At 35.0% G+C, this 27,654-nt stretch overlaps 2 protein-coding genes across 2 annotated transcripts in view; both read left to right on the top strand.

Annotated features, from left to right (window-relative positions):
- Positions 1–5,318: 5,318 nt before the first annotated feature.
- Positions 5,319–13,234, top strand: LOC127856187 (tripartite motif-containing protein 45-like). The gene is made up of 2 exons (XM_052392260.1): positions 5,319–5,818; positions 12,336–13,234. The coding sequence occupies exons 1-2, from the start codon at positions 5,481–5,483 to the stop codon at positions 12,643–12,645; spliced, it is 648 nt and encodes a 215-aa protein (XP_052248220.1). The 5' UTR covers positions 5,319–5,480; the 3' UTR covers positions 12,646–13,234.
- An 11,037-nt stretch (positions 13,235–24,271) lies between these two features.
- The window catches only part of LOC127854617 (uncharacterized), a 48,847-nt gene continuing 45,464 nt past the window's right edge, over positions 24,272–27,654 (top strand). The window contains exon 1 of the mRNA XM_052389680.1: positions 24,272–24,305. Coding sequence (XP_052245640.1) covers positions 24,272–24,305 — 34 coding nt within the window. The remainder of the gene's footprint in view (positions 24,306–27,654) is intronic.

A 27,654-nucleotide genomic window follows, 5' to 3' on the forward strand; every position in this document is an offset into this window, starting at 1 on the left:
GCACGAGAATCATAACCTTACACTTTCTCAAATAAGAGTTATGACCCCTTGTTGTTGTTGTACATGTATCAAGTAACATGTCAAGGCTTTATATCAGATATGCTACAAGATTTCAACATGAAACTCATGGATTTATTTATATAAATTAGGAAAATTAAACTGCTTATAAACAATAACGTTACACTTAATTATTTTGTTTAAGGATTATACTGTATATCAAGAGATTAGCACCCATCCATAAACAAACTTTATTTAGCGGGGATATCAATTTAACAAATTTACTTGTTATGTATGTCCTTGATCGGTGTACATTGTAACAAGGCCATTCAAGATTGAATTTACTAGTTTTTAGAAAATAAAAAAACTTAACATGAATAAATCATTGTTAACGCAATCATTTAATGTCAGTAGCAGTAAATGGTTTTTATGGCCCCCCATAGGGTGGACATATAGCAGTTGAACTGTCCGTCAATCAGTCCGTCAGTTAGTTGGTCCGTCCGAAAACTTAAACATTGCCCATTACTTTTGCAATATTGAAGATAGCAACTTGATATTTGGCATGAATGTGTATCTCATGGAGCTGCACATTTTGAGTGGTGACAGGTCAAGGTCATTATTTAAGGTCAAAGGTCAAATATATGGCTTCTAAGCGGTGCGGGCATTGAGTTTCTGACAAACACATCTTAAATTTTTGAAGTTTGATTATAAAATTAAGAAATGTAGTTGCATAAGATAATGTATAAATTGTGGCCAACTCAATAGCTTTAAAAGAATTTTGCAAAAAAGAAATGCCCATAGAGTATATTAATTTAACTTAGGTCTGTTGGAATGTTAAAGCAATTTTTAAAAGCTGAATAACAGATCTATTTGCATGTTTCTCTTGACTATACTAATGACACAAAATTGATATTGCTTATTTGATCATTTGAATTGATAACACACTTGAATAATTATAGTGGAAATATCATACCTCTATGGTCAAATTATAACTTTAAAAAATTCTTCTGTACCCATGCTTCAATAGCTCCTACAATCAGATTACCCTACCCGTGAATACCTGAACATTGTAATATATTTATTAGATATAATCGCTCTGCAAATCTCTTTGTGTGAGTGTAGTGTCAGGCAATTTGAATAAGATTTTTAATAGATTGAATTGCTTTCATACCTGCCAAATCAATTTAGGCCTTAGACTATATAGTTTTAATGGCTGTAATATGAGAACCATACTTAAAATTGTCTATACAAAAATCACTGGTGATCATCAATTAAAGAGACTTTTGCAAATGTTACAGTTACAACCCCAGGTTTTAAAACTGACCATGATCAAGTGACAAATAAGCGATATAGATGTACATATTTGACTAAGATTACAACTCATCTTTAAAGGCCAAGTCAGAGTTGTTATATATGGCATGCAACATCATTTAGTGGTCATCTACCAAGTTTGTTAAAATAATTATCTTGGATGAAAATTGACCATGCTTGTTGATGTGGGAACTTAAATATTTCAAAATTAATTGCATAGCTTAACAACTTAAAAAACACACACAAATTACACAGCTTTGATACATGTATGTGGTATGTTTGTCCTCTATAAGGATTGTATGAAACAGTTGACCCTATTACACAGTTGAGTGATCAAGGGCATTCTTGGTTCTTTTGTCTCAACCATTTAATCAATTGAACATTGTTTTCAATGATTAATTTCAGCTTGAAAAGAGGTATAAACTAAATTAATGATTATTAATGCAGTGCTTAAATAGTGCCTATATTTAGAGGAAAGTCTATCCTTATGCTGCTTTAAGCTACTGTAATCCTTTCAGTTGACACAAACATGCATATAACATTATAGGAAAGAAAATACAGGTTCTATGGCCCAACAAGTTTTAATAATGTTTGAAAACAAGTCAATACACATGACAAGATTTTATTATCTTAGCAAATTAGATTGTCCTCTCCCGCATATTCCTTTTATGAAAAAAAATGTTCAAACAACTGTAAACTTTGGTATACAAGGTTTTGCATTTAGTTCACAGTAAAAACTGTAGTTAAAGTATTTTCAATAAGAAATTTGCCTATTGTCTATGTAATCCACTCCAATAAGAATTTTACCCTTATCAACATATTAATATTCCTTTATGAACGATTTTCAAGGCATTTTTGTGAAATTGTATTTTTTACAAAATAAATTTTTGAATTGCTTCTTATTGAAATTCATTATCATAAAATGTTTAAAATCAATCCTGTTAATTGCCTAAAATATTGTCGCTTTGAGGAATGGCTTTGCACATGACCGTCAGTTGGTCTGTCTAAAACCAGGCAAATTGGTATGACATTATTTTGTGAGAACAAAAATGCTCCTATTAATTTTGAGGGTTGCAGGTCAAAGGTCAAGGTCACAAGAGTTTGTCACAGTATATTTGTTTCTACATATCTTGAGAATTCTTCGAACCATTATCATTATCATGCAAAGGTATACATGTATATTGGTTTCTTGAGAGAAAGAACAGTGGATACTTATTGATTGGAAATTAATCGAGACTTGATGAAGATTGATTGTAATTTTATTGAACCGAAGCTGACACAGCCTTACATGAGAGAACGGAAGTTGTCGGTGAAGGTCATTCTTTAGAGAGTCTATAAATAATGAAGAATGGTGCTCATGGGTGGGATGTTATATAATATATGGGAGGGCATGTAAAGTCCCAGCTTTTAGCCGATTTAATTCCCTAGCTTTCCGTAACACTCTTTGTTGTATGGAATCCATTTCAGATTCAGCCATTTCGGCAATAGTGCGTGAGTACCAGAACTTTCGTTCTCTACCCAACAAAGGATGAACAAAGGAACTCGTTCAAAGTTATAATTTCCGTGGAATTTTGTCTTTTCCTCGCGTTTTTAATGCCCCACTGATTGCAAAGTCACTTTCCTCACACTTTCTAATGAAAATTATTCCAGATATGTATCTCCGTTCTGATAATTTATCGATTTTTACGCTTAAAGACTCTGCTAAGAACTACTGTTCGCTAGACTAAATCCGTAATGACCTACACCGACAACTTCCGTTCTCTCATGGAAAGTCTGTTCAGCTATCGGTTCAATAAAATCAAGGGGTAATGAGGTCAGTTATCAACGGTACAGCTCCGGGCTTGTAACAGGAAATCATCCTGGCACCGTAATCTGAAACCTTTTGAACTACAAAAATGTGAGCTTGTGATGTTTATTAGCAGTGTCGTGCGAAATGTGTTTTTGAACAGAAGCGACCAGCAAAGCTGCAGTCCAGCCTGCACAACTGCCTTACTGTCTACTGATCCGTTAAGTATTGCCAGCCCTTATTGTTCTATAGTCATTCTAACCCAAGCTCTGATGCAACCATAACAGTTGTCAGATACTGGCATTGGTATGTGAACTTGGCACTGGTAAACAGTTCAATGGTAAACCAGCTCATCCCAAAAAAGTGCGAGTGTAGGTCTTAACACTGAACATGACTGAACTAATTTATTGAACAAAATCAACAAACCAAAAAGAGTGTGCTCCCAATTTTAGAAGAGTTCTTTTGCTTTTCGTTGATAGGTCCTTCGGGCTCCCAATTTTTAAAGAGTTTTTTTGCTTTTCGTTGGTAGGTCCTACGGTTGATCCGTAGACTGTCTAGAAGTGAGCATTACATGTACGTTAACACATATATTTGACTGTAGATCTACAGGTTGTTCTTTTGAAAAGTTTGGTATCTGCACGTGTAATATCCGAACCGGAAACCGGAACTGGAAATTTTTCAAAGTAAATAACCAGCGTCTCCTGATTGATCATAATGATGCAATATATAAAAATGATCAAATTTACGGCTTTTAAATATTCTAAAATTCTTCTCTGTATTTATTGTGACTATATTTCGAACAACGCATCAGCATTCTTCGTGTAAAACAGTTGTCTTCATCCTGGGAGTTCCCCGTTCGATGACGTCAATTTAGCACTGTAGTTCCGATGTTTATGATTTTCGGGCATTTGATTGGTTGAAATGTTAGAAAATTGAAAAGAAACGGCTACAAACGACTACATTGTATACTCTATTCTAAACAACAACTTCGTGAAATGTTAAAATTTAATTAAAATATTATCTTTATTTAAGCTTTTTGTTAGTTAAATCTTGTCAGACTGTGACAATAAACTAGGACAAATTTATTCTGTTAAAATGCCATCGATACAAATGCCTGCATTTTATGCAGTGTGTGGTATTTCAAAGAGATATGACAGAATACTATGTAAGTATCATTGAGTACTGGAATATGTCAGATGCGTTAAAGGAAGGATAACACGGCGAGGCATGCCATGAGCAACACATCATTAGCATCATAAAGTGACTAAGAAATAAACAAAATGATCAAACACAATTGTAATTTAACGAAGCACACAATTGGGATATTAAAATATCTATTGCAACTGAAACTGTTTTGTAGGATAAGTTGATGATACAATTACAGCTTTAACAAGAGTTTATAAAAAACTTAATATAGTATAAAAGTCACGCTTACCTTAATGACATTGTTAATCCACTCCTAGATTAGGACTTATTTGAAGATTGCTACTCAACATTTTGCCCATTCACATCAACAAAATGTATATTCTAAGATTTAAGAGAATTGGGTTCACCCCATGCAGCTACAATAATGAATGTGTGTAGTAATTGACTGCTTTAAGATTTTTATTAAATGGTAGTTATTGTCTGTACCATATTTTAAATTACTTAATCAGTGGAATAATAAAAGTAAAAAACCCACAACATTTGGACATATTTATGAAAAGCTTTCAAGTATGTTGATTGTTTAACAAAATATTAAGGTCACAACTTTCTCAGTAGCTCAGGCTCAATGACTTATCCGAAACTAATAATGAATGCATCAAACACATTTATTGTCAATGTTATTCATTCATGTGTTTAAAACAGAAGGTGTATCACTCAGGCTTTTGCTATGTCAGTATGCAATATTCACACTAGTCAATTAGCGCAATTGCATTTAAATGGCCAAGTATTACTTGTCAGTTTTAAATGCTGTTTGAGGAAAAGTATCTAATATATTGTATTAAAATATGTTTATGTAACAAGCTTCTGTATTATCATTATAATTATATTATCATAACATGGCATGTATTAGAGCAATTAAAAATGTGGTGTGTTAAACAATCTGGTTTAAAGTGTTTATCTACAAAGCTTGTTTTTTGCAGTTTAAAGTAATCAATACACTCAGTACCCAATAGTCAGGTGACAGTATACATGGTTACACTGTTTACTCCTATAATACAATCGCCATTTGACGGTTAACTTGGTTGCTGTTCAGTTCAGTTCAAAATTTCATATTACTTGCCTGTGTTAAATAATAATTGTGTGTGCTTTCTGGGATATTTATTGTAACATATACTTGGACATAAATATTTCAATTGATTTTAGATTGTATAATCTTGTTTGTTGAAAGTGAATTATCAAAATGGCGACATCTGCATTTTCTAGAAATTTTGATTTGGTTAAATATTATTGTTGTACAATCTGCGAGAAAGAACGGTCTGTAGAAATAGATGCAGAATTTTACTGTAAAAAATGTCGCAAGTATTACTGCAAACCGTGTATTCAATCTCATAGACAGCATGGTTGGTGGTTTAATAAAAAATCTCCTTATGGAAAGGATAAAATAATGAAGTGGCCACGTTCTAAGAAGATGGAGAATTATCTCATAACATGTGACATACACAAGGATGAAAAAATAACAATATTGTGCAATAGCCATAGTGAGCTGTGCTGCTCCAGTTGTGTTGAGCTTAATCACAGGTACCTGATAACGAATAATTATGTTGTTTATTAGTATTATAAATACTGGAATTGTATGATGAAATTACCAGCGTCCATAGTCAGTCATTGAGATTATTGTTAGCAGTTGCTTTACTTTTATTTCCTAATCATTACATGCATGCTATTTGTTGGTCAGCTTTTAATTTACTTACTGTTTAAAAAAGATGTTTATTATATAATGCCATTTTTAAATGCAATTTAATAATCACTTTACAGTTGTAAATCAAATTTTCATTAACTTAATTTCAAGAAAACATAAGTCATTGTCCCATTCTAATGTTATCCTTAACTATAAATGAACAAAATCAGTCAAATAATATCGACTTTGATTATAACATTTTTCCAGATAGAACAAACTTACATAAGTTACTTAATGACCTGTCCGATGATTTGGCTTTCAGGCTACATCTTATATTAAACAATAAACCTTTATATCAGTTTATATTTATTTATATTTTATGTTCTCCAACCAGTTGGGAGCTCGGTTTATCACTTTATTGATAATCAATATAATTTTTGATTTCGAGTTTTGTTGGAATAGCATAAAATTGTGTGTAAATCAAAATGCTCTGCTAATTATATCTGTCATACTCCATGCTTGTCTGCCCATTCTTTTGTCTGTATGACTGGTAACTAGTTTCTGGGTTAGATTTCAGAAAATAATGATAAGAATTGACAAAACAGTTGAAACTTTTTTAAAGGGTTGACAAGTTAAGCTATTATCAAACAGTTAAAATATACCATAAAGAGACATGCACACAGATAAAAAATCTGCTTTGATTAAATTTCATTGAGCTTTTTGTCAATTGGTTAACAATAAGTGAGACAATATTATATGACAGTGTTCGTGTTTGCACAAAATTTCATGAACAAGTGAACCTAAGTTAATCAAATGATCTAATGATTCTTTTGGATGTTATAATTACTTTGTAAAAAGTAGATATCTGAAACATGTAAGCCTATATCATGTACTTTTTATGCCCCGGTAGAGTGTCATATAGCAGTTGAACTGTCCGTCAGTCAGTATGTCAGTATGTTTGTATGTCAGTCTGTCCGTCCGAAAAAAAGATTAACGTTGTCATGTACTTTTGCATTATTGAAGACAGAAACTTGATATTATGCGTGCATGTGTATCTCATTAAGCTGCACATTTTGAGTGGTGGAAGTTCAAGGTCAAGGTCATCCTTCAAGGTCCAAGGTCAAACAAAATATTTTTTTTCAAAGCAGCGTTCTCATGAAGCTGCACATTTTGGGTAGTGGCAGTTCAAGGTCAAGGTCATCCTTCAAGGTCAAAGGTATTTTTTTGTATTTCAAAGCGGCGCAATAGGGGGCATTGTGTCTCTGATGAATATATCTCTTGTTTTAGTCAGGTATACAAGAGTTGTGAGTATTTTGTGAGGTTGTTCTGGTCTGTTGATCTGTCAGTGAGTAAATAAATGTTGACTAAATTGTCTCAGAAACCACAGGGTCCTAGATTGTTAGTTATTTTGCATGTAATACTTAAAGTGGTTTTCTACTCAGTTTGTTTCAAATCATGTTGATGGGGACAAACTTGCCACTCCAAGTGATCAGATGTATAAAAACCTTTATTGTTTATTTCAATAAACCTTAAAAATCTTCTCAAAAACTGATATTTTGTGTGTAACAAAGTATGGTACTCCTCTTCAAAGTTTGCTCAAATCATGTGTCTGGGGTCAAAACTAACCAAGCCTATGTGTCAAATGATTTAATTAGACTGATGTAGTAAATAACCTTAAAAATTGTATTCTAAGAAACCACAAGGGTCTGGGGTTTAATGTTTGGTGTTTAACATCATTATGTGGTCCTCTACATAGTTTGATCAAATCATGACGCTGGGGCAGTCTTCGAATAAGCCTACAAGCCCGAAGCCCAAGTCGATTCTTGGGCCAGTTGGTCGATCCTAAATGCTTATAAAATAGCCCGACAGGTCGATTAAATATTTGAGCGTTATATCAATAACCTGATTTATACCCGTTTTTAAGATGCACGATTAAATTCGCTATTTAAATGCCTAAAATGACGTTATACTTTTAAAGAATTGCATGAACACATGCCGCCGCCATTTTTTTTAACTGTTGTGTAAACATCCGGCTATGTTGCTATTTAAAGTAATGATGATGCCCAATCGAGATGAGATTATTCAAACTGACCATGCGTAGATCACGTTTCGGGATGTTAATGCATTGGTCACTTCGTAATGTTTTAAAATAATGACTAATCTAGAAGCGTATTTAATTTTAGAAGTGTTTTTCGAAAATGTATTTATAATTCATGAAAAATGAAGGAAGTAATTTTTCAAAAAAAATAAAAGAGTCTGTAAGGGATATTGTACGCATTGGTTTACAAACAAATTGATCCTTAATACAGATAGATTTCCATATGTTTTACTCAATTATTCTTGCGTATTAGGAGACGTTTTTTTCAACTAATTATTAATAATTGTAGAACTTTCGTTTATTCTGTAATCTCTTTCTGCTACGTGACCTACTTTGCTACTTAAAATCTGCTTACGAATATACAATACTTTTCACGGTTGACACATGCTTATCAAAACATCGGGAGTAAATTGAAGAAGCAGACATTGTCATTTGGTAGATTGGGCAATTAACACAAACGGTGGCCTTTTTGTTTTGAAGCCACATGCCGACAATTCGGAAATTTACCGGCGATTGTCCTAGTAATAATACAATAATAATCAATTTGCTTTAAATAAAACCAAACACCGGTCAAACTGATTAATGGAATCATTGAATGAGAACATGTGTAATAATAAAGTTAAAATAAACAGCATAATCATCTGGTGCATTTTGTATAAAATGCATTTCAACAGGAAACAGAATATCCTTTATTACTGTAATCACATGCATCTGTTTTTACTAATGGAAGTAGATTTTCTGATTGTTAATAACTATTTTGGTGTTCCTGGCCAAAAAAGTCATAAAATTTATATTGACCTCTTCGGGCTATCAAACATGTCTTCGGGCTATTCAAAATTCCATCTGATTAGCCCGAAGGTCTATTTTGCCAAAAAAATTAGCGTGAAGATTGACGCTGGGGTCAAAATTCCCCTTACTCTAGGTGTTATTTGTTTTTGTCCCTTACCGGTATTACCGGTGGGGACTTATGGTTTGCGCTCTGTGTGTCCGTGAGTCTAGCTGTGAGTCCGTCAGTCTGTCACACTTTTCTGTCTGTCTGTCTGTCTGTCTGTCTGTCTGTCTGTCTGTCTGTCTGTCTGTCTGTCTGTCTGTCTGTCTGTCTGTCTGTCTGTCTGTCTGTCTGTCTGTCTGTCTGTCTGTCTTCATTCATTCATTCATTCATCATTCATTCATTCATTCATTGTATGTGTGTGTCCCAAAACTTTAATCTTGGTTAAAGTTTCATTTCTTGCGCATTATTGAAGATAGCAACTTCATATTTGGCATGCATGTGTATCTCACAAAGCTGCACATTTTGAGTGGTGAAAAGTCAAGGTCATCTTTCAAGGTCAAAGGTCAAATATCATTTATTTTTCTTACCTTAAACTTTAACCTTCGTTAAAGTTTGGTCATAACTTTTTTAATATTGAAGATAGCAAGTTGATATTTGGCATGCATGTGTATCTCATGGAGCTACACGTTTTGAGTGGTAAAAGGTCAAGGTCATCCTCGAAGGTCAAATGTCAAATTTATGGCTTCAACGCGATGCAATAGGGGGCATTGTTTTTCTGAAAAACACATCTCTTGTTTCATGTTTCATCACCCCAACCAATAAACAAGAGCAGACAACTGTATCAAGCATTTTGTAAGAATTATGGCCCTTTTTTTACTTAGAATATGCATATTTTTGATAAATCTATGTTAAAGTTTACGTACCGCCTCAAATATTTTCAATGTCCCTTGACATATTGCTTTCACATTTTGCAAACTTCTTTACCAACATGACCCCAACCTATAAACAAGAGCAGACAACTGTATCAAGCATTTTGTAAGAATTATGGCCCTTTTTGTCTTAGTAACTGAATATTTTGTTAAATTTTGTGTTTAGATCAACTTCACTTATAAAGTATCAAAGCTATTGCTTTCAAACTTCAAATATTTTCTTACCATCATGAGGGTACTGTACCTGCCAAGTTCAATTTCACCTTGACCTTTGAATGACCATGACTCTCAAGGTCAATAGTAAATTTTAGTTAAATTGCCATAACTTCTTTATTTATGATAAACTTGTATTAATACTTTGACAAAACAACACTTACCTGAATACCACAATGGATTCCACCCAAATAATACCCCACGCCCCAACCCAGAATCCCTGCCCCCCACCCCCAACCCCCCCCCAAAAAAAAATTCTTTATTTTCGAAAGATCATCTAATAAATTACCACACCCCACATTATACCCCCTCTAAAATACAAATATTTATTGTCCCCTACTGGTTTCACCGGAGGGGACTTATGGTTTGCGCTCTGTGTGTCTGGCTGTGAGTCTGTCTGTGCGTCTGTCTGTGAGTCTGTCACGCTTTTCTGAATCCTGCAAAAACTTTAAAAGTTCTTAATATTTTTTCATGAAACTTGCAACATGGATAGATGGAAATATGGACATTATGCACGTCATTTCATTTTGTTCCTAAGTCAAAAATTGTGGTTGCTATGGCAAATGAAATAACATTCTGAAAATGGTGGAATTTCTGACAATGGTGGAGCCAGTAGGGGACTAGATTGCTTGACAATTGCCTTGTTTACTTTATTTTTGAAGGACCGTCCAAACTTTCCACCCAAGCTATTACTATCAAATTTGAAATAAAATCTTATTACTTTGTTTTATGTCTTTACAAATGTTCAATACATTGCGGAATATATTACTTTGATCTTATTGAATTATTTGAACAATTACCCCATGATGGCTTACGTTATACTGTCAAGCACTCGAATAGTCGAGCGCGCTGTCCTCTGACAGCACTTGTTTAGGTTATTTTACATTAACTTTTTCATTTCTACACCGATTCACTTCTAATTGATACTGAACTTCTTTTATGGCAATACATGCAGCGTTGGGATACCCGTCGGCCTCTGCCGTGCCATTTTTAGTTGTATTTGTAAAGTGTCTGGAATACTTGTTGAGTAACGTGTGACATAAAAGTTGCACTGTTGGAAGGACAGACAGGCATGTGCAAGTATAAGCTCTCCCTCCATATTAAGCCTCAAAATATCATGCTTTCATTTAGTTTCCATTTCCATAGTTCTTGTTATTATGCCCCCCTTCGAAGAAGAGGGGGTATATTGCTTTGCTCATGTCGGTCAATCGGTCGGTAGGTCGGTCGGTCCGTCCACCAGGTGGTTGTCGTATGATAACTCGAGAACGCATACGCCTAGGATCATGAAACTTCATAGGTAGATTGATCATGACTCGCAGATGACCCCTATTGATTTTGAGGTCACTAGGTCAAAGGTCAAGGTCACGGTGACCCGAAATAGTAAAATGGTTTTCGGATGATAACTCAAGAACGCATACGCTTAGGATCATGAAACTTCATGGGTAGATTGATCATGACTTGCAGATGACCCCTATTGATTTTGAGGTCACTAGGTCAAAGGTCAAGGTCACGGTGACCCGAAATAGTAAAATGGTTTCCGGATGATAACTCAAGAATGCATACGCCTAGGATCATGAAACTTCATAGGTAGATTGATCATGACTCGCAGATGACCCCTATTGATTTGAGGTCACTAGGTCAAAGGTCAAGGTCACGGTGACCCGAAATAGTAAAATGGTTTTGGGATGATAACTCAAGAACGCATACGCTTAGGATCATGAAACTTCATGGGTAGATTGATCATGACTTGCAGATGACCCCTATTGATTTTGAGGTCACTAGGTCAAAGGTCAAGGTCACGGTGACCCGAAATAGTAAAATGGTTTCCGGATGATAACTCAAGAATGCATACGCCTAGGATCATGAAACTTCATGGGTAGATTGATCATGACTTGCAGATGACCCCTATCAATTTTGAGGTCACTAGGTCAAAGGTCAAGGTCACGGTGACCCGAAATAGTAAAATGGTTTCCGGATGATAACTCAAGAACCCATACGCCTAGGATCATGAAACTTCATTGGTAGATTGATCATGACTCGCAGATGACCCCTATGAATTTTGAGGTCACTAGGTCAAAGGTCAAGGTCACGGTGACCCGAAATAGTAAAATGGTTTCCGGATGATAACTCAAGAACGCTTTTGCCTAGGATCATGACACTTCATAGGTACATTGATCGTGACTCGCAGATGACCCCTATTGATTTTCAGGTCACTAGGTCAAAGGTTAAGGTCACAGTGACAAAAATCGTGCTCACACAATGGCTGCCACTACAATGGACAGCCCATATGGGGGGCATGCATGTTTTACAAACAGCCCTTGTTTAAATGTGTAGATTTGTTTAAAGCATTACATAATATCACTGACTATTCCTTGGTATGTACATGTATTGATTGTTTATTTCAGCCAGTGCAGTAAAGTGACTCCAATTAATGAGCTGACTGACATGCAGCCCACAGACCTACAGGGACTGTCAGTGGAGCTGGAAACTGTTCTGGGAGAAATCAAAAGCCTTCAGATCAGTCAGGAGCTCAGTGTTCAGGCATTGCTAAGAACATATAAGGAACATGGGGCAGTCATGATAGAACAAATGCGTGGCAATTTAAATTTTAATATAGATGATATAGATGAGTGTGGTAATAGTTATGTGAGTACATCGGGCGGACATGAGCAATATTTAAAAGAAGAGATGTGTAGGAGTGTTCTTTTATCTTAAATGAATTTGATAATATTACTGTGAAGGAACTAAACGAGATGAGAGATGAAGTTATAAGCATAAAAGGGTCAATTACAAGTTCTATTCATAAATGCACCAGTCTTCACAATGACTTGTCACATTTCCATGAATTTGTTCAGAAAATTGGAGATAATAAGGAGCTCTGCCTTATAGCCAGCATAAAATGTAAGCATATAATACAGCAGGCATTAACTCTGCTAGGAAAGTCAGGCAAGGCGTTTAATGTCCAGAGTAATACTAAGCACAATGTGAGAATACCAAGTGATTCATATAATTGTATTATCTCAGGCATATGTGTTCTGACTGATGGGCAGGTACTGGTTGTAGACTGGAAAAATCAGAATGTCAAGCTGCTGAACCAGCAGTACCAGGTGGTGAGTCACTGGGATGTGAATGCTCCGCCAGTTGACATTTGTTTGATCACACCCAGTGAGGTTGCAGTGGCTGTGAATGACCATGATAGCAAGATACATGAGGTCCAGTTTATCACTGTCAACCAGGGAAAGCTTGTTTCTGGCAGGAAGTTTCAGTTACAACATGAATGTACATGTATTACCCATCACCAAGGAGACCTTTTGTCACCTCTGGTCAAGAACTGTACAAATACTCACTGAATGGCAAACTGATCTACAGACTCTACCAATATAGATCAGCTTGATTGGACAGGTAAGAATCATGGTGAATCCATCCTGATAACATGTGTATTATGTACAGGGATTTGTCTAGCCATTGTGGACAAAGGAGTCTAGTCAAATTGTGTTATTTTAAAGCGGGTATATACGATTTTGTCAAATATTTATGAATTTATATAAAATGTGTAAAAAACTAATTATATATATATTTCAATATAAATTAAAATAAAAGCTAAGAAGAACATGTGTCGAAAAATGCGAAATAAGCCAGATATTTAATTCTCAAATTGAAAACGGCTGTACAGCCGAATTCGCCAGCATGTATATCATACATGTACAATGTGAATCTAAACTTAGTTTAACGGTTTATTTTAATTTCTGCAACGATATCTATTCATACGACACACGAACACTAACTCCAATCCTAATACAAAGACGAATGCTTCGGTTATTGTAGGAAAATATGTTCGTCACAATCGGCTCGGGCCGCTAATTTGTCTTTGCTGCATTTTATGAAATTCGGCTTTAATGTATAATTTTTCTTGTCTATTTTGTGTAATTGTAACATATTTTATCAATATATTACAAATAAACACATATAAAAAATCGTATATACCCGCTTTAAATCCATACAATGACAAATTTGGGAATTTTTATTGACTAAATGAACCGAGTTGGGATTTATTTTTTTAATCAACAAATATTGACCCATTAGGCCTTTATCTTGTTATTTTGAAAAAAAAATCATATAAATTATAGTTATATACTTTGTGAGATGATAATAAAATAAAATTCAGATGTAATAGCAGAAAACCCACTGATGTTTTATAAACTATTTGTTCTATAATTCATATGTGCCCATTGAATGCGACAGTAGCCAAAACAAGATTCAGAAATATTGATTTATAAACATGAGTAATGAAGAATTTTGACTGTCACTACATGGCATGTCTATAAATAGAAACTGAGTTCCTGGGAAAGAGACACTTTCTGACCCTGTCTTAATTTTGTGGTTTTTAAATGATTGTACATGAACACTATGTTTACCTGTTGATTGAACTGTGCAATTGTTTCAATATGTGTAATTGTTTTCATCTGTGTAATTGTTTTACTTCAATTCATATCTTACTCAACAGTCGCATTTCAACATGTCAAACGTTAACTAAATAGCTCTGCTACTGAAGTTTATTGTCATGTTTTACTATTGAATCATTGAAATGTATGCATATATTTTAGATGTGTAAAGGCCTCTTTATAGCAACATATGCGTACTACAATATCACTGCAGTATGTTTAATAAGATTATTTAACATTTACAGTAATTCAATATCTTGATGTTACTCTGTTTTGCAGTATACAAGTGTGCTGTGAGTCCCACAGGAGACAGGCTGTACATCACCAGCTGGTACCATGACAAGCTTCTCATCCCTGGCCAGGGATGGCACACTCCTGGCTACATACACAGACCCAGCACTAGGTGCCCCTCGTGGTCTACATGTGACCCTGCAGGCCAGGTGCTGGTCTGTGGAGGCCTGTCCGACACTGTACTACAGGTGGGCTGGGAGGGAGAGAGTAAGCTGGCTACGCTGGCTACTAAGGAGGATGGAGTGGTGTGGCCACGGTCAGTCTGCTACAGCAGCACCACATCATCCATCATTGTGGGACAGGCTGGGGACGACAACATCCTGGTGTTCAGAGTGGAATAGTGTGTACATGTATGTATTAGTTGTTGTTATTAGTGATTAGTATTTCAATGACAATGTGTTGTTTAGCATACGAACATAGTAGTGTGTGATGTTACAATACAACATTGTTTGTGTAGTTAAAGATACAAATGATTTATGTGCACATATTGTTATCTGATTATACAATGTGAGGGTTTTTGTTGGAACATAAGATCTAATGCATATTATGTTATGTTGTCATAACGTTGTGTCATTATTGTCCTAACATTTAGTTCTTGTAAACTTTGCATGAAAAAAACAAAGCATTTCAACTGAAAATTTAATATTTCTACATATATGCACATGTACATAGCAACTGAGGCTATTTTTAGACTTTCATTTCTATAAACACCATGCCATGTAAGAAATGTATATGGATGAATACTTTTTAATAAAATATGAAATTGTTTAAGTTATCTTTGGAGGAGTATATATTGATATTTTACGCAACGTTTACAGAAAGGTTACACTTGATGTGAGATTTATTAATTTGCCATATTTTATGATGTTGAACATGTCTTATTGATTGTTATTAAATTTATATCAGTGTGTGTGAGTCCTAAATATACATACAAGAAATACATCAAGCTATTCTGCTGCTTTAGTTGCTGCTGGGTCGGGACAACGATGCTGAGGATGTGGGGGACAAGCATGACGCAGAAGGTAAAAGAGACGCTTGTCAGGCCTTTTCTTGGCCACTTTGGGAAAAAATGCAATTTTGGGATTTTGAATTTGTTTTGTGCTAAAAGTCCATTGATTTGGGAAAAACACATTTAATATAAGTTTAATTATAATTCAAATTATAGGAATAAAATCCTATTATAATAGTTATAAAACTTTGTAGATCTAATTGAAACATAATTGAGATATAATTTTCATAAGGAACAGCATATAACACGCTTTGAGTATGGCTCCGTTTAACAGACCCATGAATACTCAAGGAAGAGCCCTGCTTGTGTATTTCCTGTTTATTAAGATGAGGTGGCAAAGAATGGTATGAATTTACATAAGGTAAAATATCCTTTAAAATTGTTTGTTTATTGTAAAATCATATATATTCGTCCGCATGTTATTTCGGGGTTAAAAAAAGACTTTCATGGACGTGGTAGTTAATGCATGACTTTCTCAGTTTGGAAACAATAAATATGGAATTTGTGTAAGTTATTTCCAGTGTGTTTGTATTTAATTTGTGGATCGTTTAACCCTTAAAATCAATAAAAAATAATGTCCCCGCGAATAATAGTGTTTTTACAGTGTATAAATAAGTGAAGTGTACGAGAATGATATGATATGATTTCACAGAAGGTAAAATGGCGTCTATTCTTGTGTATATCGTGTTTTCAGTACAACTTATTTACTTGATGATCAATAACTCTCAAACCCCTTTTCCAGCCGATGCTTTATAACTTACGATACAGACACCTCAGAAACACAACACCGCAATAATTTCTGTCATCCCCATGCAGGCCTTGAGTTTTTGTAAGCTGTAAGATATTTAATTAAGCCTATTCGATTGGAATCTATTCCATCTAATGCCGTATAGAGTCTTATTGCGAGGAGGGTGTTAAGTTTTCATTGAGTATACAGTGTTTTTTTTAGTCAAAACAGGCCCCGTCACAAAGGAGCATGATTTACATAAAACCAACCATTTTTTCACAGGATATTATGCGTTCTTGTTAGTTTCATGGAATAAATGCGTTTTGTTTCATGGAATTAACAAGTATTGAAAGTGTAAGAAAATAATTAAATTGGAAAATTTGTATGGGAAAATAATTAAAACAAGCAAATTCGTTGAATTGATAGCACACGCCAATATGCTTCTGGACACAAAATTATTATATTGACACTCAAAACACATTGTTACAAGATACAAAGGGCCACAAACTCCGTTATTAACTGATGGTGTACATTGCCATTTGGCGTGCATCATCCTCTTATCCATATATATACGCATTACAGGTTTCAATAATATCCGCCAAAGCACTTCAAAAATATGGCTCCGGACACACAAAAAGCATTTTCAAGGATACAAAGGGCCATAACTCTGTTATTAACTGATGGTGTACAATGCCATTTGGCGTGCATCATCCTCTTATCCATATGCATACTCATACCAAGTTTCAATGAAATCCACCAAAGCACTTACAAGATATGGCTCCGGACAGACGGGAGGAAAGACGGACGGACGGAAGGACCGACAGACAACGCCAAAACAATATCCCTCCGCCTATGGCGGGGGATGATAAAAAGTAGAGAAACTCGTATTGAGCACCTCTAAACTCACAAATTCGCACTGAAAGAAGCCCAAAACACGTTTTAATAATATTATAATTCTTCTTCGATATAGCATATAAGAAGTTTACAGTATATTTACTGTATAATGTTATATAGTTAATGTTATTTGCTCTTGAAAGCCCTTTATAAATCTAAGCATCGACAATGGAAGCCATATGTCTTATCAGGCATTATTATATAATTTTCATTGTTCAAAGACATTTCTATGTGAAGGATCGATCTAAATTTGGCATGCACATTGAGGACAGATGAAAAATGATAAGGAAGTGCATATTTTTTTGCGTTTTAAACAGTTCAGGTTTTCTTATAGGTAACATTATACTAAATAATCGTTTTATGTTGGGCTGTTCTCAATAAAAAAAATCATATTTTACTCGAGGCCATGTTTTAAACACTTTAGACTGGTGTTCTGCCTTTATCTCTTGGATATATTGGAAGGGAAAGAAAAGGTGCTCCTACTTAATCCCTGACATATGATAAAAATATAGAGACTTAAGTACAAATTTGACCTGAAAAACAGTTACATTGCACTAGAAAATGGCCGGAAAATTTAAGGTGCAAAAGAAGTAGAGTTTGATTTGAGTAAAGTTAATGTTGAGTTTTAACATGACATAATCTTTTTTATTGCTTAAATTGATTCAGCTTAGAATGAACTTTCAGTAAAAGTATGGTTATGGTGGTCTCTATGTTCAAAATGTTGCATTTAATTTTCTCTTTAATTTGTCGCTTTACATTGAATTATATAGGGGAAATCATTTAGTATATTGTGGCCTTTAATAAATTTAGCTTACACTAACAAGGGAGAGAACTGTCAATATGTACCAGCAGTGAGTTGTTGCCATTAAATTGTTTCATATTTATTAATTTGTAATATGTCTTACACTTTTATGACATGATGGTTTACTTTGGAATTGTTGTCTAGTGTGAATTTAAATTTCGAAGAAGAGGGGGGTATATTGCTTTGCTCATGTCGGTCTGTCGGTCGGGTCCGTCCATCAGGTGGTTGTCAGACGATAACTCAAGAACGCTTGGGCCTAGGATCATGAAACTTCATAAGTACATTGATCATGACTTGCAGATGACCCCTATTGATTTTGAGGTGACTAGGTCAAAGGTCAAGGTCACGTTGACCAGAAATAGTAAAATGGTTTTTGAATGATAACTCAAGAATGCATACGCCTAGGATCATGAAACTTCATGGGTAGATTGATCATGACTGGCAGATGACCCCTATTGATTTTCAGGTCACTAGGTCAAAGGTCAAGGTTACGGTGACCCGAAATAGTAAAATGGTTTTTGGATGATAACTCAAGAACGCATACGCCTAGGATCATGAAACTTCATAGGTAGATTGATCATGACTTGCAGATTACCCCTATCGATTTTTAGGTCACAAGGTCAAAGGTCAAGGTCACAGTGACCCAAAATAGTAAAATGATTTTAGGATGATAACTCAAGAACGCTTTTGCCTAGGATCATGACACTTCATAGGTAGATTGATCGTGACCCGCAGATGACCCCTATTGATTTTGAGGTCACTAAGTCAAAGGTCAAGGTCACAGTGACAAAAAATCGTATTCACACAATGGCTGCCACTACAACGGACAGCCCATATGGGGGGCATGCATGTTTTACAAACAGCCCTTGTTTTTGTTGTTATGCAGGAAAAACTTGCTAAAAACATCAATGAGCCGCGCTGTGAAAAAATAGGGCTTAATGCATGTGCTTAGATTTTAGTCCCAGATTAGCCTGTGCAGTCCGCACAGGCTACTTAGGGACAACAATTACCTCTTTAAAGGTCTGTTTTGTTGAAAAATAAGTATCTTCTTTTGTGAAAATCCAGTATCGTCACGGATTTGCTTACGTGGATTTCACATGCTAAAATGGGACGAAAGCTTCTAATATTGATGAGCGGCAATTTGGCTTATACAATTACACTGAAAGTAAAGTAAGAATAATTATTATGAATTTACAGGTTATTAAAGCATTAGCCAACACTTAATGTTTTAATACGAAATGGTTTAATTGCATTAATTTTCATTAATTTCTATTAGGACAAGGCACCAATTAAATTCCAAATTAGAAATTCAGATAATTATGTTTGCTGTTGAAAACCTTCACATCCAATCAAGAGGCATATATGTAGTGTATTATACATTGTAATATAAAAATGTGTAACAAGTTCATATCCCCCACTCTAGTGGTTGTTGTTTTCAGGTGAGCACCAGCATTGATATCCAGTTGGCCAAGCAACAGCACCAGTCCGGCCTGCAGGAGCTCCAATACTAAATGATCCTTTGCCTTCCCTGATCCCTAGCTCCTCCCACTGGACCTCCGGCCACAAGGGTCAGCATCATAACACAAGTCTGTTCTGCAATAAATCCTCAGCACGTCAAGTTTTCACACGCGCTGTTATGAACAGCTGAAATGTCTGTGTTGAGATTTCCCCAAGCAAGCCCGAGTAGTTTTGTTTAGCTCTAGTGCCCGAGTGGGATGAGTGTTACAGAAGCGAGACGTTATAGCAGCACCTATGGTAACGCTAACAGTTAACGCTAACAGTTAGTTCTCACTGTGGACATCACGAAGAATCTCACAAAGGATTAAAACGTTGAATAGTTTGTTTAATTCTTTATAAGACAGCTATATATTCAGCGAGGAACGGGAGCAAATCAAGGAACAATCGAAACTATTCATTCAGAAGTATATCTGCTGTAGATAGTTAGGACAGTAGAAGGGTTACGGACTATCCTCAGCGCACAATATATTCATGTGGTGTGCCTCAGACGCGAATTCCCACATGATTGAAAACAAGTTGCTAAAAGTAAACACGTACGGTTTTGCACTTCGAGCCCAAAGGGCATCGCATTGAATTGAGACTAAAGAAGGCTTAAAAACGTGACAACAGTTTTGTTGTATGGTCCAGTACGCCCTTCGACTCATCCCGAAGTTAATCAGAACTCAAACTCGGCCCTTAACAATATCCGCGAGGCCAGCATATCAGCTCAGCTTCTGAGCTTCAGGTGAGACCTTACAGTGTTATTAATTGTGTCAAAGATTGGGCCTAAATTCAGCCCCATTCCTCAAAAGTCTAAAAAAATATAAATATTTACTGGTTAAAATTTACAATGCAATATTTGCCAAACAAGTGTTTGATAGATTGCAACAATGAGTCACTTCCTTATAAAGCCCTATATGTTGAAACTTAGTACAATTAAAATACAAATAAAAAATTCTAAATTTATAAGTATTTGTGTTCACGTATAACTGATTATGATCTAATATGATTTTTATTTAAATTAGAAACCGGATGTTTGCAAAGACAAAATCACTATTCTGCTTTCATATCTTTATGCACACACTTTCAACGCCAGTGACTAAACTTTACATCTAAGGTCTGTCTTACAAAAACAATGGCATAAAATGTAGACATCAACTAGTATCGATTCAATATCACGTACATATAATAGATTTAACCATAATAGGCTATAATTACTAGTATAATGGCCCTGGTAGCAAGACAGAGTATCATATACTTAATTCACCATAGACTTTCATCTGTTTTTGCATTTCTGTCTAATCCATAGGTAATACGTGTTTGATCAAGTACTCATATACTTACAGTATTGTGTCTTATGACGTGTTGTATTGTCTATTGCAAGTTGTTTAGTCTCACGTAATAAGTTGTGCACATTCAAATGTGTACAGTCTCATATTTTAAGTGTTTAGTGTCATGTTAAAAGTTGAATTGTTTTACAGTTAAAGTTGGCGAGTATCACATTTAAAATTATGTAGTCTTACATTTTTAGTTGTTAATTCTCTCATTTAAAGTTGTAAAGTTTCACAATTAAAGTTGGTTTAGTAAAAACTATTAAGGGGGAAAGGATTGGTGAACAAGAATAACCTGAATACGCAGAAGGTAACATAGACCCTTTGTAAGACCTTTTTCTTTGTCATTTTGGGGAAAAATGCCATTGTGGTTTTGTTATATTTTCCTGTGAAAAGTCAATTGATTTGGAAAAAACTAATTTAATCTCATTCTTTCTAATATATCAAATTATACGAATAAATCATTTATGATAGTTATTACTTTGTTAGATCTAATATGAATGAAGTATGATTGAGATATAATAATTATATGCATAAAAACCGGGAACATCACGTCAGGCGATTTACGCCTGTTAAGTGGGAAAAAACGCCCTGATTGGACGTTTTTATCACATCTTTACACAGTAACAGATATGCCAAAATTTGACAACAAATGGTGAATGTTGCGTTTCTTGGAAATTTTGAGCACTTTTATCTTAAATATTTATCAGAATGTCCTTTTTATAATGGAATATACCGGATTATAGGGTAATGAGTAGCAACGGTAAAAGTAGCAAGTTGGCAGTAATAGATAAAAAGATGGTTTCATACGGATGTATTAAGGAATCAATCGTGGCACGATTATGCATATCTATGCGGGAAAGGTTTAAAAACATTTTTGTTAAATCTCGTCCCCCCCCCCCAATGGCCCCGGGGCGTCTGAAAAAATTCCTGTTGAAAGCACTGTAATATAATAAGGCACTTATTTAAAAAAACAATAAATGCTTCGGTTATGGGTCTGTTTTACAGACCCATAAATACACCAGGACGCGCAGTCTGTGTATTTCCTGTTATTAAGAATGCAAAAAGATGAGGTGGTAAAGAACAGAATGAATTTACATAAGGTAAAAATATCCTCTTAACCCTTTCCTTGACAGGGTACGCGTTTCTACGACCCTATCGATTCCCTGTCAAATACGCTTATCTACGCCTGTATTGATTCCCTGTTATCTACGCATTTCTACTACCCAATCTATTACCTGATATATACGCGTTTTTTTTCGCGTCACGATTTAATTTGCTATTTAAATGCTTAAAATGACGTTTTAAGTGTAACAGAAATGCATATACACCTGCGTTCATCATTTTTCTAAACGTCGAGTAAACATCCGGTAATGTTGCTATTTAAAGTTATGATGCAATTGGCGACCAATCAAGACGAGGGTTTACCATTTGACATGCGTAAATCACGTTCCGGGATGTGCGCGCTTCAGGCATTTCGTAATGTCCTAAAATAACTGCTATTCTCGACCATATTTAATTGGACATTTTCCGAAAACGTATTAATGACTCGTTAAAAATGTCGCAAAAATAAACACGTCCCATAGGGATGTAATATCATTTGGGTGTAAATTGATTTCATTCTTATTGTTGTTTGATTCCATTATATCGTAAATGTTTGTTTCCGAGATCATATACGACTATTACATCGATATGTTAAATGGCATGTACACTAAAATGTTTTTACAAACGACACGTGCTTATCTAAAGTTGTGTTTCGTAATACACAGGATATTGGATTATCTGTGCTTGATTGGGCAATAAAACTAAGACGCAGTCGGCGGTCTTCAATATGCCTTTGAACTGACCAATAATAATTAATAGCGCACATGCTAATCTAACATTAGGGATAAGAAACACGGGTTTCTAGACACTTTGAATAAACATGTTTACCGGAATGCAGCAGTAGTCTTCAGATGACATTGGCGCGCGTGCCATGTTACCTCGGCGTTTTGTAATTTGGTACACAAATACACGGGTTTTGTTGGCGACTTCTGGGTTATAAAGTTATATGTCGGCGATCAGATATAAACTGGAAGTGAATATTGCATAAAAACTTGGAATTTTGCAAATAAATACACAAATTGAAGACTTATTGAAGACGCCGACATTGCCTGATTTCGATCGGTAATAAAATGCAAATTAATTATATGAATATTCATGGCACATTATGCAACATCCAATTTAAATTGTTACCGGTATCTATAAATGTTTATAACTCATTAGGGAATTAATGTAATAGAAATACCAAGTATCATACGAATTTTATAAGAAATAATACAATTTATTTTGAAAATGCATATGAAGTTGTTTGAGAAAACTCTGTGTTTTTCTATTGTTATTTATAAGAATTTACATGAATTTTGAGGCTTGCAGAATGAATTTATAAAATAAAAAAATCTTCAAGAAAGAAAAATTGTAGTTTGGAAAGTAAGAAAAAAAATTAATATTCCAAAATATAATTATTTGTATTTGATTCAACACATCAACTTCGCAAAGTTCTATATGAGCTGGAAAGAGATTTGCATTTAAATGCAGTAGTAAACACACAACGGTCAACTTTGCATGACTATAACTGACCAATAAATTAAGGTATAAACATACAGTTTACACCACAGGAAGGAAATTTTATTAGCTTAAATTATCATATGAGTATTTTCAATTATATTTCAATTTTTATGAGAATATCAGGTTTTAAAAGCAATGAGGGTCATAAAACAGCGTTTTTCCATAATGCCTGTAAAGATGGGGTACTGATATTGATAAGATGGCTATCAGCCACTGGTCAGCAGGCAGCTAGGTCTTGTGGTAACTGGAGAGGCTATATTGGCTAAATGGCTGTCAAGGAAAGGTTAAATTGTTTGTATATTGCAAAATCATTGATATTCCTCCTCATGAACTGTTGGTGATTACAATAGTATTTCATGGACATATAATAAGTTAATGTGTGGATTACTGAGTTTGGAAAAATAAATGAGAAATTTGTGTCAGTTCATTTCCCATGTGTTTATGATAAATTTGTGGATTGGTAAAACCTTAAAATCAACAAAAAATAGCCTCAAACGAATAATTAACCGAGACTTACTTCGTAGATGGGAAGGTGAAGGTTGATTGTAATTTCATCTACTGCAAACCCCTTAAGAGCTCTACACGAGAGATGACGCAGCTTCCGCAGCCAAGAATATCAGGCTTTAGAGTTAGCAAAGTATTCATTAAGGAATACTTTGTTTTAACAAATTTGTAGAAAAGATGGAATGGGTGGGATTGGGTAGGGCGTGTTGAGCTCTTAAGGGGTTTGCAGTAGATGAAATGACAATCAATCTTCACCTTCCCATCTACGAAGGTAAGTCTCGATTAATTATTCAATTTCATCTCCTGCATAACCCCTTAATGAGCCCCACACGAGATTTTAGAGAATTTCTGCAAATTTGTGCAGGAAATAAAGAGATAAACAAGAATTCATGATAGAATATGTACACTTTTTATTTTCCACATAAAATAGCTGATTGAAAAACCATAGAATGTTGATTTTCATTGTGAACTTCTTTTGATAATATTTAGCAAATGTTTTGCATTGACCAGCCGCCCGTGTCTAAGATAGTTTGCAATGAAAACAACTAAATGATTAGCTTTTAATGTTGGAAGCTTCCCTTGTACTGTGAGGTTTAAATGTGTTCCCGAGACCAGCAGCTTTTAACACTGATTTTACCCATCTACTTATTGTTGCCGGTGATGCTGCTTTATATGGTTTGACAGTTGTAATCATTAAGTAATTAGGAGATTAAATAATGGTTTTACAGTGTTACCCTCTGTATTCAAATGCTAAATATGAAGTGGACAAAAATATGATTTCATAGAAGTTTAAAATTGGGTCTTTCTTTTATGTATCGTGTTACAGCACGACTTCATTTACTTGAGGATCAATAAATCAAAACATTCTTCAGCTTGTGCTTTCCAACTTATAAATACAGAACCTCAGTAACAAAACACCACAAGAATTTCTGTCATCCCCATGCAGGCATTGAGTTGGTATAACGTTGTGAGATATTTAGTAAAGCTTGAATGCCTTGATCGTATAGAGCCTGTTTGCAGAAGGTGTTAAGTTCTTGATGTGTAAACTGTGTTATTGTTTTTTTGTCAAATATTGTGGCCAAAATCGGCCCCCATACCAAATGCTGGAACTATGTTTTTTTTCCCAAACAACTCCTAAAAATTCCCAATTGAAGGTAAAGTAAAAGAAATTAATCACAATACCATGTTTATCTCTCTACCCAACTCTAATAATTTGACCTTATTAAATGCAATATTGAAAACGCTATTCTCAATTGTATAGTATTTGTAAGCAAAAAACCAACAACACAATGTCCCAATTTGTGGTCAAACACCAAGAATTTCGCTATTAGAAGGACTCGGGCCTCATTCCACAAACTTAAGTTAAGTCTGCTTACAGTCTGTTGTTGAGTGTTTTTCAGAACATATGTGCCTCCCTCTGGGATAATGGGACTAAATGCATGTGTGTAAAGTGTGGTCCCAGATTAGCCTGTGTAGTCTGTACAGGGACTAAATGCATGTGTGTAAGTGTGGTCCCAGATTAGCCTGTTGTAGTCTGTACAGGGACTAAATGCATGTGTGTAAAGTGTGGTCCCAGATTAGCATGTGTAGTCTGTACAGTGACTAAATGCAGGTGTGTAAAGTGTGGTCCCAGATTAGCCTGTGTAGTCTGTACAGGGACTAAATGCATGTGTGTAAAGTGTGGTCCCAGATTAGCCTGTGTAGTCTGCACAGGGACTAATGCATGTGCTTAAAGTGTGGTCCCAGATTAGCCTGTGTAGTCTGTACAGTGACTAAGTGCATGTGTGTAAAGTGTGGTCCCAGATTAGCCTGTGTAGTCTGAACAGGAAAATCATGGATGACACTTTCCGCATTTATGCAATTTTTTGAATATAGGAAGTCTCTTCTTAAAAAAAAATGTCAGTCTAGCGGAAAGTGTTGTCCCTGATAAGCCTGTTGTGGCTGTATAGGCTAGTGCACTTAGTGCACAATTTATTAAGCCCTTTGTCTCAGAATGAGGCTCAAAGTAAGTCCCCCTACAGTCTGTTACAGAGTTGTACAAGATGATACCAAGTGAGCCTTTTATGGGAAAAGGGTGCTTAATGCATGTTATTGTACCATCCACAGATTAGCCTGTGCAGTGCGCACTCTGAATTATCAGGGATAATGCTTTCCCCTTTTGAGGAAATTTAGTTTAAGGGAATTTCTTCCAAACAAAAATCAAGTCTTGGTGGATATTGTCGTCTCAGGTTAAGCCTGTGAGGACTGCGCAGGCTAATGTGGGAGGACATTATATAAATTCATTCAGCCCAGTGGTCCCAGAATAAGACTCAAGTTAAGTCTGATTTTAAATTAAAAACAAATAAAATAAATCTCATCAAACACATTTCTAGAAAACATGTGATTTTGAACTGTTAATTCATTTTTAATTGTGGGACATTAATTAATGTTGATTTTGTGGGCTTATCTGATCCATGAAATTAGCTCAAACACATAACAAAATCACCCAGGGCAAATTCCTTTTTCGAAAATACAAAATCCACGAATTTAAGTGTCCACGAAAAAATTATTATTTTTTTAAACCCGTTAAGTGTCATGCCAACGAGTATAAATATTTTTCCAGGATCAGCGCTGTAACACTCCAGTCTCCAGCTTGAATTGGAGACTAATATTTTGCTCTGTTTATCATTCAGGGCCTGTTTTGAAGAGGTATACAATATATGTCACATTTATCATGACTGGCAGATTACCCTATGATTTCAGGCACTAGGTCAAAGGTCAAGGTGTGATAATGATTCAAAATGTAAAATGTTTCTGGATGATAACTAATAATGCTTACGCCTAGGATCATGAAACTTCATTTTTCAAAGAGCATGATTCAGGGCTATTTTTCCTTCTTAGGGATTTGAGAATTTCGTGACTGAAAGTTTCACAACTAAAAACAAGTTTGTGACTCAAATTTTGGCAATTTTAAGGAGTTGCTCCTCATTTGTTCACAACTTAACAAATTTAAAATGAGTGGGCTGAAACGCTTCACAAAGATGAGACAAACCAAGCCCTGTTACATGTATATGATTTGTGTTTGAGGGGGTGTGTGGGTAATATTTTTACTGACTGAAACTTATTTTCCCTAAACATATGAAACAAAGTTAATGTTTTCAATTTTATACTTAGAAAAAAATCATGTCTTGGTATTGGTTACTGTAAAAATTTGGATTTGTGGGGCGTCATCAAAGTAAGAGCAAAGTAGTGTTATCAGCCGAGAAGTAATTAAGGGCAAGTGGCCTGTAACAAATTTTACTCCCAGGTGTATGTGAATACTGAACAGATTGTCTTCCTTCTTTATAAAGTACCCCATAATAGGCGCTTCTTATATGCTGGGGAATAATGAAATGAGCACTGAACTGAACATTTATTTGTTGTGGATATTGATTTACTTTGGATATGTTTCTATTGTGAATTTAAACAGATTTTAAAAAAGCAAGACATTTCAAGGCATGGTTAAAATTGTATGGTCTTTTTGCAACTTTTGGAAGACATTTTTTATTTAGTTTTTGCCTCCCACTTATTGAAACATATATTAAAGTAAAACATATATGAAGGCTTTGTAAAAGTAAAGTGATTAAAAGAATGGGTGCACT

This window comes from Dreissena polymorpha, chromosome 13 (genome assembly GCF_020536995.1).
Source record: "Dreissena polymorpha isolate Duluth1 chromosome 13, UMN_Dpol_1.0, whole genome shotgun sequence".
NCBI classification, from domain to species: domain Eukaryota; kingdom Metazoa; phylum Mollusca; class Bivalvia; order Myida; family Dreissenidae; genus Dreissena; species Dreissena polymorpha.